This window comes from Pipistrellus hanaki (genome assembly GCF_964339955.1).
Source record: "Pipistrellus hanaki genome assembly, chromosome: 9".
In the NCBI taxonomy this organism is placed as follows: domain Eukaryota; kingdom Metazoa; phylum Chordata; class Mammalia; order Chiroptera; family Vespertilionidae; genus Pipistrellus; species Pipistrellus hanaki.
The window spans coordinates 35717811-35731937 of record NC_140511.1 but is presented as its reverse complement, the minus strand read 5'-3'; the positions used below and the strand labels follow the sequence as shown (position 1 = coordinate 35731937).

Below are 14127 nucleotides of genomic sequence, written 5' to 3'. Positions count from 1 at the left end.
ACCCCTACTGTGGATGTGCCCGCAACCAAGGTACATGCCCTTGACCGGAATCGAACCCAGGACCCTTCAGTCCGCAGGCCGACGCTCTATCCACTGAGCCAAACTGGTTTTGGCTATGTGTGGTTTTTAAGAGTGTAGAGATTGTGGAGATGATAGAACATTCTACCCTCAGTACCAAACTAATCAGCTCTGCACTCAAATACTAGGTTCGGTCCTTTGAGCCTGTGAACACCAGAGAAAGATAATGATTTGCTCAGAAGCTTTAAGTGTCCCCACCTCTGAGGATAAGCATTTGAATATAGAAGAAAAGGGGGCAAGGAACATTTTTAAAGAAGGAAGGAAATAAGATAGGTTAAAAAAAAAAAAAAAAAAAAAAAGACGAATCTCCTTTTAGAGAGAATGGTCCATCCACATTACAGAAAGGATTAAGCAGATACATTCAGCTTTTCTAACAGATTTTCATTCTCTAAGGCTTCAATACCCCTCTCACACTCACTCAGATAATCACATTAGTTTTGTCATTAAAAGCTCCCTTTTCATTGAATGCACCTAAACCGGTTTAAACCACCCAGAGAGGTCCCATACATTACCAAACACTAAGACAAATGGAAGAGATTTTCCATTTTATGTCTTATTATTTCACAATATCTAGCTGCATGCTCAGAAAGCTAAGCTAAAAGATTTGGTAAATTACCAGCTAAAAAAAATTTCAAAATAAACTCCACTGCACCCTTTAAAACTGCTCTTTAAACTGAGAGGAGAGCTAGTTTTATGCTGACGGAGCAGTCAAGTGACAGAGGGTTTTCTATTTTCCTTTTCTCATCTTCCTAGTGTCCTGTTGGCCAAGTCCATGATTATTTCTGCATAAATGTTGCCGCTTCTGTTAGCAGTAAACAAAGCAAATAAAATCTAACTGTGCAAAGCCCAAAGACAAATTGAAAAGAGTGATACTTGAGTTGACACAGAAACTTGCTGCCTATGGATCCTTCAGAACTGTACAAGGACCAGACAGAAATGGAAATCACCTGCTTTTTTCCATAACTCAACTGTTACTTATTATCTCACTATCCTAAGCCTGCATGGGATATAAAACTGAAACTCATAGACACAGACAACAGTATGAGGTAGTTATCAGAGGGAATTGGGGAGGTGTTAGTAAAGGGTAAAGAGGGCTAAATATATGGAGATGAAAGATTATTTGACTTTGGGTGGTTGGTACATAATGCAATATACAGATAATGTACCATAGAAATGTACATTAGAAACCTATGTAATATTATTAATCAATGTCACTCCTATGAATTTAATTTTAAAAATGAAATGGAAAAAAGAAAAGAAAGAAAAGGATGGCTGTTTGTCAGCCCTTTAAAAAGGAGGAAGTGTATCAGAGGGAGGAGGAGTCCTGGTTAAATGGAACTATCCAAGTGAAAGAGCCGTCTCCAACTGGGTAATGTTCCAGGGATTAGTGGGTTGGGAGGACAGAGAGGGGGGTCAAGAAAGGAGAAATAGGATGAACAGTGAAAGAAAGTATCTAAAACTAAAAGTAGTGGGAAAATTCTGAAATCAGGATGAAACCAAAGACAGATGTAGTCAATCAAAGTTTCTCAAGCAAGAAGCAGAAAGAAGTTTATTTTGGGTGCAATTCAGACAAGAAACAGAATCATAAATGTATCTTATGCAATCAAAAAATTTCTTAATATGTCAAAAAAAGGATAAAGTCAGTAAAAAATAACTGAAGAAAATTACAAGAACTAGTCCTGCATAAAAATAAATAAATAAAAGGTGATTTGGGACAGACACAAAGTTATCTTGCCCTAAAAAATAAATTTTTATACTGTATGTATACAAAAGATAAAAGAAGGATTGTGCTAAATCAAAAACAGATGACAAAACATTTGAGATACGTTCCATTCATTTTGAGTGATTATTTAAGAGAGAGAGAGAAATGGAATATTTGTTTACATTTAAGACTCAGTAGAAAATATCTCAAAAGGAACATTAGCCGTTGCTGGTTTGGCTCCGTAGAGCTTCAGCCTGTGGACTGAAGGGTCCCAGTTCGATTCCGACCAAGGGCACATGCTCGGGGTTGCCAGCTCGATTCCCAGCAGGGGTGTGCAGGAGGCAGCCAATCAATGATTCTCTTTCATCATTGATATTTCTATCCCTCTCTCCCCTCTCCCTTCCTCTCTGAAGTCAATAAAAATAAAATTTAAAAAGGAACATTAAAGAAATGTGGAGAAAACCAAAGTTAGACTCTTCACTGTTCCAAATCATAAGCAAACGAAAAAACTGTATCCCACCTTTTTTCCTAACACAGACTGGCAAACTATAGCCCCCAGGCAAAATCCAGCCCAATTCATTTTTTATAAATACTAAGCAATATTGGAGCACAATTAGCATAATTCATTTAAATATGTCTATGGTTATTTTCTGCTACTTTTTTGCTGTACCTGTTTCAGAAACCATATGGCCCACAAAGCCTAAAATATTTATTATCTAGATCTTTACAGATATAACAAGAGAATCCCCCATGTTCTTACCATCTAACAATTAATTTGTTCTTCAGGTGGGTGTAAAGATGCAGATGTAATTCTCACTTTGTATACAGAGTTCAGAATTAAATCTGATAGTTGTCACACTGTTGCCAGCAACCAACCCAAACCTTTAGTCAAGTCTTCTATTCCAGTGCAATGTGCTAGATTAGATCCTAGGTTCTGAACAATGGGAGACCTGAGTTCAAATCCCACATCCACCACCCTCTTTGTTGAGCTTAAATTTCCTCTCCATAAAACTGGGATTATACCTCTTTTTCTCACAGTATCTTTGTGAGGATTAAATGAGACAGTGTATATGAAAGTGCTTTGTAAACAGTGAAATAATGTAAAAGGATAAGGTATTATTAGCACATAGACATATATGGAGACTGGTTCAGATTTAGTGTTTCTCATTATTTTGATTCATGAGAGAGATATACTCTTTTAAATAATTTTGTATTATCAAAATTCAGATTAATTCAGTACACATTAACCTCTGGCTTACTATGTTCAAGACACCCACTGATCACTCCACCTTTTATTCTTTATTTATCATTATTCTACTTTGTAGATAAATATCTCTAATAGCAAATGGCCTTGTTCCATTTCAGCTACCAAGTTTTAAGCAAGGTGTGCATTTAATAACTCACAGGGACAGTTATGTTAAAAGTGCTTTGAAACCTGGTTCTCATATTACCAATTCTATTCGCATTTCCAGCACTCATTTTGGCTGTAGAGTCAGTCATATTCTCTACACTTAATATTCATCAAGTTGGCCGGCCTTTGTTTTTAAAACTAAGAGGAATGTGCTTTACAAATGAATGTTTTAAAAAGAGCACCTACAATGATGAATTTTGATATACAAGAACCTTAAAATGAATTACACTTTCCAGAGTGTTTTCACATGCATTATTTTATCTGATCATCAGCACAGTCATATGGAGAATGTAAGTACCATTATTCCGTTCTGCAGAGGAAGACATGGAGGCTCAGAAGAAAGCCTTGCCCAAGATCACACAGCTGTTAAGTGGTAGTCCTTGATCAAAGATCCAGTCAGTACTTTTCCACTCCACCTAGCTGCATGTAGATCACCCCTTTATCATGTATGTAGCACTTAGAATGCATAAGTAGTTGACTGAATCATAGTGTTATGAGAGCAGCTGCCACATTGACCATCCTATCTAATAAAAGAGTAATATGCAAATTGACCATCACTCTAACACACAAGATGGCTGCTCCCATGTGGTCAAAGATGGTTGCCTCCATGTGGACACAAGATGGCCACCAAAAGATGGCCAGCAGGGGAGAGCAGTTGTGGGGGGAACAGGCCTACAGGGGAGGGCAGTTAGGGGCAATCAGGCTGGCAGGGAAGTGGTCAGGGGGTGATCAAGCAGAAGCGGTTAGGGGCAATCAGGCAGGCAGAAGCAGTTAGGGGCAATCAGGCAGGCAAGCAGTTGGGAGCCAGCAGTCCTGGATTGTAGAGGGCGCAGGCTGGGCTGAGGGACACACACACCCATGCACTTACTTCGTGGATGGACCTCTTGTATATTATATAGCACTACGTGTCTCACATATATCACAAAGATTAAATAAACTGAATATGTAAAGTATATAGCACAGGATTTGACACATAGTAATTATCCCATTAACAGCAACTATTGGTCTCATTTCTACTTTTTATAACTCTGTAATCTATGCATTTTATCTCCATTATTCATATGAAGAAACTGAGGTTCCAAAAAGTTCAGTCACATGTCCAAAGTTGAGTAACCAGAAAGTGACAGAAGCCAGGATTCCTGCCCAGATTTGACTAACTCCAGAGCCCCTTTGTCACTGAGATTTCCACTGATACTGTACATCAGAGAACACACACACACACACACAAAAAAAAAAAAAAATGGAAAAGTATGTTATTGACAGTGATTGAGCAAAGGATATTTTCCTGTTACCTTGATTGGCCAAGCAGGCAAGTGCTGTAAAAAGCTAGATTCATAAGGGTAGTCCACCATTGCCAGATTTACCCAAGTTTCAGAGATCCAATCTTTCAAATGCTGAACATCCTGAGCATTTTTTAATGGTGTACATAAGTGAAGGGCTTTAGAGAGCCAATCCAAACCAGTACCTGCGAATGTTGAAACATAAGAAGCACTGCTCAACATAAGGTTTTATAGATTCTTCACTTGATATTTTAGAAAACTCAACTTTCAACACCACTTCTCCTAGAATATTTTTTCAACATCCATAAAATGTTTTTAGAGTAACTGCATAATCCCAAATAGACAAGTTGTCTATCCTCTGGAGTTTACCAGAACGCATACTTTTAATTAGTCCCTATTCTAAAGATATTATGGAAATAAATAAATAATTAATTAAGTGGAACACTATAGAGCAATGAAAGGCACAAACTACAATTAAATAAAAAACTGGATGTGTCTGACAAACACAGCAATGACAAAAGACAGCACACAAATAAAAAAAAAAAAAAATACATACTATGCAATTCCAATGACTAAAAAATCCAAAAGCAAGCAAAATCAAGTTATGGTTTTGAAGTCAGGATAGTGATAGTGACTGGAAAGGGCACAAGAAGACTTCTGAAAGGATTTCTTGATTTAGATGCTAATTACACTACATGCTTGCTTTGTGAAAATTCATTAAGCTATGTATTTTGATTTGTGTGCTTTTCAAAATGTTATATTTAAATATGTATGTTACACTTAAATTAAGTTTCTAAAAAATGTGGAAAATGTTGAATTTAACAAGTGAAAGGCAAAAAAACAACAATGCATTATTTCATTCCCTTAATTAAAGCTTACTCTTTCTTGTGAGTCGATTAATGGCACCCCAGGAACTTCGGATGTTCTCTGAACAATTTGGGCAAGTTCTCTTAAAATCCATAGTTACAATTTTCATAAATACTCCACAAGGTACTAAATCTTCAAACTGCCAGATAGGGGCAGAGGCTGCAAGAGCTCTAAATGGTAATAAAATAATGAAAGAGAAAAGAGGGGAAAATGAAACTCATCAAATTCAAGTTTTTGTTAGTTTTGTTTTAATCCTCACCCAAGGACATACTTAGAGAGAGAAAGGGAGACAGACAGGAAAAAAGAGAAATATTGATCTGTGATGTTGATTTCCCTATGCTCCCTGACTGGGAATCAAACCCCAAACCTAGGTATGTGCCCTGATCAGGAACCGAATTGGCAACCTTTTGGTGCATGAGAGGATGCTCACCCAACTGAGCCACTCCTGCCAGGCCAAATTCAAGTTTTTAATTTAAAACTGATACTGAACAAAATTAGTAAGAAAAATAATAGTTGTAAATGAAATAGAAACTAGGAATCTCAGAACAATAGAATGGTACATGTTTTACTCAAAACAAATCTCTAAGTTTGCCTTGACAACCATTAAGAAGTACTCATGTCCAACATAAATGCATTTACCCAGCCACCATATGAGGATATTTCATCCTGAACCAGGCTGCAAGCATGCCACCATAAGAGCCCCCCACGGCTATGAAAGGTTGATTTTCAGCTCCTGGAATTGTCTTTTTTAAGTGTTTGATTAATTCTGCAAAATCAGCTAGAGCTTGTTCCGATGTCAGAAAATTCAAGTGTCTGGGATCCTAAAGAAAAATAACAAAGAACATGGGTATAAATGTGCACATAATAGCAGCTTAGGTATAGCATAGATCCAGTAAAAAGCCAGAGTCAGATAAGCTTTTCTCCAAATAAAATTTCTAGGCAATTGAGTTTAGTCATAGCAATGCTGATGTAAAGTAATTTTAAGTTTGTGGCAAGAACATAATGTATTTGCATTCAAATATAATTTCCATTAAATGCTATATACCAAAGACCTTGTTGAGGTTTTAGAAACAATAGAAATAAACTGCAAATACTATTTAACAATAAATGTGATGGAATACAATACTAAGCTTAAGGCACCTGCTGTATTACAATTATATTTTAAATCTTCAAACATTTACAATAGGCAAAGGTAAACTAAATCCTATGGAAAACTAAAGAATCATTAATAAAAATAAAACGCATTCTTCTTTTTTAATTTTTTTAATATATTTTATTAATTTTTTACAGAGAGGAAGAGAGAGGGAGAGAGAGTTAGAAACATCGATGAGAGAGAATCATCGATCAGCTGCCTCCTGCACACCCTCCCACTGCGGATGTGCCGGCAACCAAGGTACATGCCCTTGACCAGAATCAAAGCCGGGACCTTTCAGTCCACAGGCCGACACTCTATCCATTGAGCCAAACTGGTTTCGGCAAAACACATCCTTCTTTATCAAAAAAATTATTTGGTTTTTTGTTGTTTAATGTATTTTTATTTATTTCAGAGAAGAAGGGAGAGGGAGAGGGAGACTGAAACATCAATAAGGAGAGAGAATCATTTGATCAGTTGCCTCCTTCATGCCCCCTACTGGAGATCAAGCCCACAACCTGGGAATGTGCTCTGAGCCAAAATTGAACCATGACCTTGTGGTTCATAGATCAATGCTCAACCACTGAGCCACATCAGCCGGGATGTTTGCTGTTTTGTTATCCTCACCTGAGGATATTTTTCCATTGCTTTTTAGGGAGAGAGGAAGAGAGAGACACATTGACTGGTTGCCTCCCACACTCACCCCAACCAGGGCAGGGAGTCAACCTGCAACCCAAGTATGTGCCCTTGACTGGAATTGAACCCGAGATCCTTCCATGCATAGGCCAACACTGGCCAGGGCAGAAAAATTATTATTATATCTAATATACCAACAACTGAAACAAATTAGTTTGCCTGATCTAAATAACTATTAAAATTAGAGTTAAAGCCAAAACCGGTTTGGCTCAGTGGATAGAGCGTCAGTCTGGGGATTGAAGGGTCCCAGGTTCGATTCAGGTCAGGGGCATGTGCATTGGTTGCGGGCACATTCCCAGTAGGGGGTATGCGGGAGGTGGCTGGTCGATGTTTCTCTCTCATCGATGTTTCTAGCTCTCTATCCTTCTCCCTTCCTCTCTGTAAAAAATCAATAAAATATTTTTTTTAATTATAGTTAAAAAACAATAATTATAGAACAACTATTTTCAGGCATTGGAAAACAGAAACACAAGATCTTAATACCTTAGAAAAGAATATTCATAAAATAAGTGCCATGATCATTTAGCTCTCTGCCTAGTCTTACTGCACTAGGGAAACTAATGAAGTATCTCCCTTTAAAAGCCCTCATACTTTGGACTCACCACTCTGACTCCTTCCATCATTTGGCACATTGGGAGTCACATAGTTCCCTTCTTTCCTATGTTTGTCACCTACTCCTTTAGCCTTCTGTCTTACCTCCCCCCTCACTGCCTGTCACTATTCTTTACGTGTTTTCATGGCATTACACATATGTATGACATTTTTTTCCAATCCTTGCATATTTGTAATATCCTACAGGCAACTGACAAATTCTGTGAGCATACAAAAAGAAAATTATTAAAAAGAGCTCTTAGCTCCATTTAACTAACCAAGTATGAACCACAGAGCCCTAAGAGAGGAGGTTATGTTTCTATCTGCAACAAGCTGACTAATTCCCAATGATTTCAGGAATTCTCAACTTCCATAATCGGATAATTATGCAAAATAATAAGTTAAATACAGAGTTTCCGATGCAAACCAACAAATATCAACAAATTTTTCTGCTTTTCATTTATAACATGAAGACTTTTTATTTTATTTATAACAAGGTAATAAAACCTCTGAGAACAAAAATAAAATACTCCTTACAAAACAGGCAGCTGAGAAAAATAATTGAACCCAAGTTCTTCTAACTCAGAGTTCCTCAAAAGCATGGTATGTGTATACTGTTGGTATGTATGATGATCTTAGGTATTACACAAACACTTTAAATTTAATACTTGTTTTAATATAATTTAGAAAAAATAACTTGTACATAAAACCCTTGTTAAGTTAGTGTTAACTTTGAAAGAAAAATATTAAATAAAAAAATAGTGCACATGGCAAAATCATATAGCCAGAATCACAGGATATTACAGGGATGACTCAGTTGAGGAAAAAGTGTCCTGGTTTATTAGTCGTAAAGTCTATGGCCAAGACCAAAGCTCCTTATGAGAACAGGAAAGGCCAAAAGGGAATCCAAGTAGCTAACTAGCCACATTGAATTGTAGAGATTGTTTGTCCTTATTTTACTGAAAAACATCTTATTAAACAAACATTTTAGTTCCCATTATATCTTTTCCAGTGGTAGACCCAATAAGTTAAGTGCATAATTTGCTGATATTTTTGAAACAATGAAAAGTTCCCTCTACAGTCTCTGGAACCATAGAGAAAAACTAGCCTCATCACACTGAGTTAAAAACTGATCAACATTAGAAATGATAATATTATGGTTTTAAAGAACCTCAATCTGTTCAAACTGTATATAAAAGTGAAAGATTAAATATCAATATAAATTATTGAGCCCTTACTGGTTTGGCTCAGTGGATAGAGCGTCAGCCTGCAGACTCAAGGGTCACAGGTTTGATTCCGGTAAAGGGCAAGTACCTTGGTTGTGGGCACCTACCCAATAGGGAGTGTGCAGAGGAAGCTGATTGATGTTTCTCTCTCATCGATGTTTCTAACTATCTGTCCCTCTCCCTTCCTCTCTGTAAAAAAATCAATAAAATATATTTTTAAAAATCAATAAAATATTTAATATATATATATATATATATATATACACACACACACATATATAAATTATTGAAATTTTAGGCAGTTCAAGTTAAAGCTTTCATTTCTTTCTTATAGTGGTATTGTCATTAGAAAATGTTCTAAAATTTTTAAAACTTTTAAACTTAAAAGTAAAAAAGCATACTTACCTGGAATGTGTCAGCACCAAAGGGTAGAGACTGTCCATAGTATCTATGTTCAGCAAACACCAACATAGCTTTCAGTTCCTCAGCCACATCCCACATGAACCCCTAGAAAGAATTTACAAATTCAGAGAATATTATCAGGATATGAAAAAAGTATGATGGCCAATTTGCATATTACTCTTTTATTAGATAGGATAGTCTTCAAGTTGTACTGTGTGCCAAATAATCTAAGAAAGAGCTGAAGATGTCTCAGTTCACGGCCTACTCATTTACAACATAAAAGAGTACAAATAAGCATACTGGATTCATTTGCATTTTATATTAATCTTATTTACTTGAAAATAAATAGTAACTAGCAATAGCCAATATTAATTAAGTGCTTACAATGTGTCAGGCATTGTTTTAAACACTTTATATATATCAATTCACTCAATTTGCACAACAATGTAGAGATACGCATTTTGATTATTCCCATTTTACAGACAAGGTCACTAAAGCACAAGAGTTTAAATAACGTGGGTTGCAATATTTGCTTATATGTGTACCTTACCCTACAGGCCTATGAGCTGTTTAAGGGTAAGGGCCATCCATCAAAACAGCCAGACTCTCTGTGGAGTTAACCCCAAGCTTTAATTTAATTGAACTGATTCACACTGGAATAAGTGATTATTCGCCTTAACTTCAGGGATATTTTTATTTTTCAAAAGATGTCTATATAATATAGTAATATTTAATAAAATTATGTAACAGCATTGTGCTAAGTGTCTGATTCTTATTTAATTTTCACAATAATTCTACAGACATTATTATCATATCCATTTAACAGATGAGAAAACTGAGGCTCAGAATAAGAAACTGGCCCAAAGTCACATAAGATAGTGGCAAAATCAAAATTCAAGCCTTATCAGTCTGGCTGAAGTCTTCATCCTTGCCTACCATGATATACTATCTCTCAATAAACGAATTACCAGACTATGTGAATATGCAACTGGAACATTTTAGTAAGTAAAGGACCCAGAATCTATCTTTCTAGGATCTGGCTCTAGTCAGTTCTCTGGAACTGTTCCTACACTATCTATTCCTTTCTATCACTTCTGAGGTCAGAGAAGGTAAGCCTTCAATTACTGTGCAGTGTCAGTAAGGGCAGTGGTGGCTGGGAGAATCTCACTGTCCCGTGGCCTTGGCATAAAAGGGAAGTCACACAGGAAAAAGAAAGGGATACAAGGCAGATTTGGTTGTTTCACAGAAAACCAGAGCAGGAATCTGATAGAAACTAAGTTCTGATTTCATTTGTCTCCAATCTAAGAGAAACAGGCATCCTAGAATCTCATTTCTCAGAGAATTATTTTATTTTCAAGTAACATATTTATACCCTTAACATTCATAAGGAAATAATCATAAATTTGGTGTGCAAATAACATAATGATTGGGTTCATACCTTTGCTTTCAATTCAGTTCAGTCAACATTTACTGAGACCTCCTGAATACCAGGCACCAGGCCAGACAACAGCAGTGAAGAAACATGATTTTGTTCCCAATTTAAGGTAATTCACAGATTAGGTTTGGGGTAGAAAGTTGACATTTTCTTGTCATAGCTCTGGCACATTATAAAGGAAAATTTCATGTGTCCTACAATAAGTTTTGTTAATGGACTTAAGTTTTATTATAAAAGACAATGTAAAACATATTGTACAAAGGAAAGCAAGCTAACAACTATACCATTTTGACCCTTATAAACATAAGAAAAATGATAAAACAGTGAAGCTAAATTAAAATATAGCTAGAACTTTACCTTTGTCCATTCCTATTTGACAATTAAACTTGTATTTTTTTTATTTGCTTTGATGAGGTTTTATTCATTCACTTATTTAACAAATGTTTATTGAGCATCTACTATATACCTAGCAGTCCTGGATGCTGAGCATATAATACCAAACAAATATACAAAAATATGTGCCTTTGTATTTACATTCCAGAGACCATAATAAAAATAAAATAACTGTATACCAAAACATTCCTGTTCCCATTTTCTTATTTTTGTTCATTCAAAAAAGAAAGATAGGGTTTCAAAAAAAAATTTATTTTAATTCAACTGTCTAAATATACTATTTTATTATTTCATGTGTAATTCTTTAAGGCAAAATATGCAGGCTTAGTGGACATCTGAATTTATTCTTTTGTACACTGCCTATTCATGGTGTTTTGGGCTTCTTTTCTATGTTTTTCTAGTGAGTTTATCTTTTTGTTATTTTCCTAAAGAGCTTCACAATTAAGTTCAATAATACTTGGTCATACATGCTGCAAAATATTTTTCCAAAATATTATTCATGATAAATAGAGCATAGGAATTTCACAAATCTGCACATACCGTATTGTTGCAAAACCAGATAATGTCCCCTTCATTACCAGTATAGAAAAGTATTGATCCACCCTCTTTCCTCCAGTGTTGATCAGCTATTAGGTACCGCTGTTTAAAAGTTTTCTCATTATTAAATCCAAAATGATCAATCTATGACAAAAACAAAACAGACAAGACACATATTTCAAAGAAAAGTAATTAAATGAAATAAACAAGAAAATAATTAAATTTTTGTTAAAATCCACCTACGGTACAAAAATTATACTTCATTTGATTTTACTATTAGTAGCAATACTGATATTGTTATTTTTTATATTGTAAGAAGAAACAAAATTATTTTCTTTATATTGCAAGATAGCAATGTTGGTGGTGGTCAAGATTTTCAGTATAAGAGAAAAGATCCTATCTAATAAAAGAGCAATATGCAAATTGACCGTACGCCACAAGCCACACCCACCAGCCAATCAGGAGTGAGTATGCAAATTAACCCAACCAAGATGGCTTCAGCCACTGAGAGAGCAGGAGTCTTTGGTTTCCTCAGCGATGGAGGAAGCCAAGTTTTCTGCCCCCTCTGGCAGGCCCTAGATCCCACTCAAGGCTACAAAGTTTCAATTATAGAAGATAAATAAATCCCAGCAAAAATGGTGGTAGCCATGGAGCTGGAGAGAGCAGGAGGCTTGAGTTGTCCCCAGAGATGGAGGAAGCCAAGCTTCCCCGAGCCTTGGCCTACCTTGGCCTCCACTTAAGACTACAAAGTTTCAATTATAGAAAATAAATAAATCCCAACAAAAATAGCTGATGCCATGAAGAGAGCAGGAGGCTTGGCTCCATTCAAGGCTACAAAGTTTCAATTATATAAGATAAATAAATCCCAGATACCAGGGCCTCCACTTGGGTTGCTGGGGGGCGTGGCCACCCTGCAAACCACCACAGGCCCCTCACCCAGGCCACCCATGCCCCAAGGGAACCCCCACCCTGACCCGGGATACCCTTCAGGGCAAACCAGCTGGCCTCCGCCCATGCACCAGGCCTCTATCCTATCTAATCCTATCTAATAAAAAAGTAATATGCAAATTGACCATCACTCCAACACACAAAGATGGCTGCCTCCATGTGCTCAAAGATGGCTGCCCCCATGTGGACACAATATGGCCACCACAAGATGGCCAGCAGGGGGGGGGCCTTTGGGAGTGACCAGGCTTGCAAGGGAGGGCAGTTAGAGCCAATCAAGCCTGCAGGGGAGGGCAGTTAGGGGTGACCAGGTCGGCAGAGGAGGGAAGTTGGGGGCAACCGAGCCTACAGGGAGGGCAATTGGGGGGACCCATGTCTGCAGGGGAGAGCAGTTGGGGAGGACCAGGCCTGCAGCGGAGGGCAGTTAGAGGTGACCAGGCCTGCAGAGGAGGGTAGTTAGGGGCAAACAGGCTGGCAGAGGAGCAGTTAGGCATCAATCAGGCTGTCAGGGGAGTGGTTAGGGGGTGATCAGGCTGGCAGGCAGAAGTGATTAGGGGTAATCAGGAAGGCAGGCAGGTGAGGAGTTGGGAGCCATCAACTCTGGATTGTGAGAAGGATGTCCAACTGCCCATTTACGCCCGATCCTACTGAGATCAGGCCTAAATGGGCAGTCAGACATCCCTCTGGGGTCCCAGATTGGAGAGGGTGCAGGCTGGGCTAAGGGACACACACCCCATGCACAGATTTCATGCACTGGGCCTCTAGTACAAATTATAAAATGAAATAGCTACTTTAAAACACAATGATGTTAAAATTAAATTGAAAATACTGATGTGAACCAATTATTTTTTTCTAAATTTTTATTGAATTTATTGGGGTAGCATTGGTTATAAAATTATATAGGTTTCAATTGTACAATTCCATAATACATCATCTCCCAAAGTTAAGTCTCCGGTCTCTATTTATCCCCCTTTACCTTTGTATTTATGAGTCAGTTTCTATTTTCTGAGCCCATTAATTTTTAAAATCTCTTCATTATCTAAACTTTCAATATTAAAATTAAAAACTAAATAGACCACTGAAAAGGTCTATAAACATTGTAAGCCCAGTAACACTTGACATTTCAAGGGCCAGGATTTGTGTCTAATACCATTCCCCACTAAAAGGAACTGGGGCTTGTTAGTGATGTGTCTGACTAACATTTGGGTCAAGGAAGCGAGTAAATGAAGCTATGTCTTTTACTGTTCAAGGAAGCAAGGAAGTGCTCAAAAATTAATGGAGTTGTGTCTAAAAGGCATAGGAACCAATTACAAAAGATTATCACTGGGTAAAGTTTTAACAAATTGAATATAAAACCAACTGAGCATAAAGAGAATAATTGTAGTAGATTAAAATATTCAATTCATGAAAAGCCATTAATCTATAAGGGTAT

The 14127-nt window shown here is 37.0% G+C and overlaps 1 protein-coding gene across 4 annotated transcripts in view; it reads right to left on the bottom strand.

Moving 5' to 3' along the window:
- PRCP (prolylcarboxypeptidase) overlaps nucleotides 1–14127 on the bottom strand; it is a 62661-nt gene that overhangs the window by 23256 nt on the left and 25278 nt on the right. For all 4 annotated transcript variants that reach the window (XM_084895279.1, XM_084895277.1, XM_084895280.1 and 1 more), the window contains exons 3-7: nucleotides 11754–11894; nucleotides 9389–9490; nucleotides 5978–6159; nucleotides 5351–5508; nucleotides 4484–4656 (exon numbers count right to left, since the gene is read on the bottom strand). In XM_084895279.1, the coding sequence (XP_084751405.1) occupies nucleotides 4484–4656; nucleotides 5351–5508; nucleotides 5978–6159; nucleotides 9389–9490; nucleotides 11754–11894 (756 nt within the window). The remainder of the gene's footprint in view (nucleotides 1–4483; nucleotides 4657–5350; nucleotides 5509–5977; nucleotides 6160–9388; nucleotides 9491–11753; nucleotides 11895–14127) is intronic.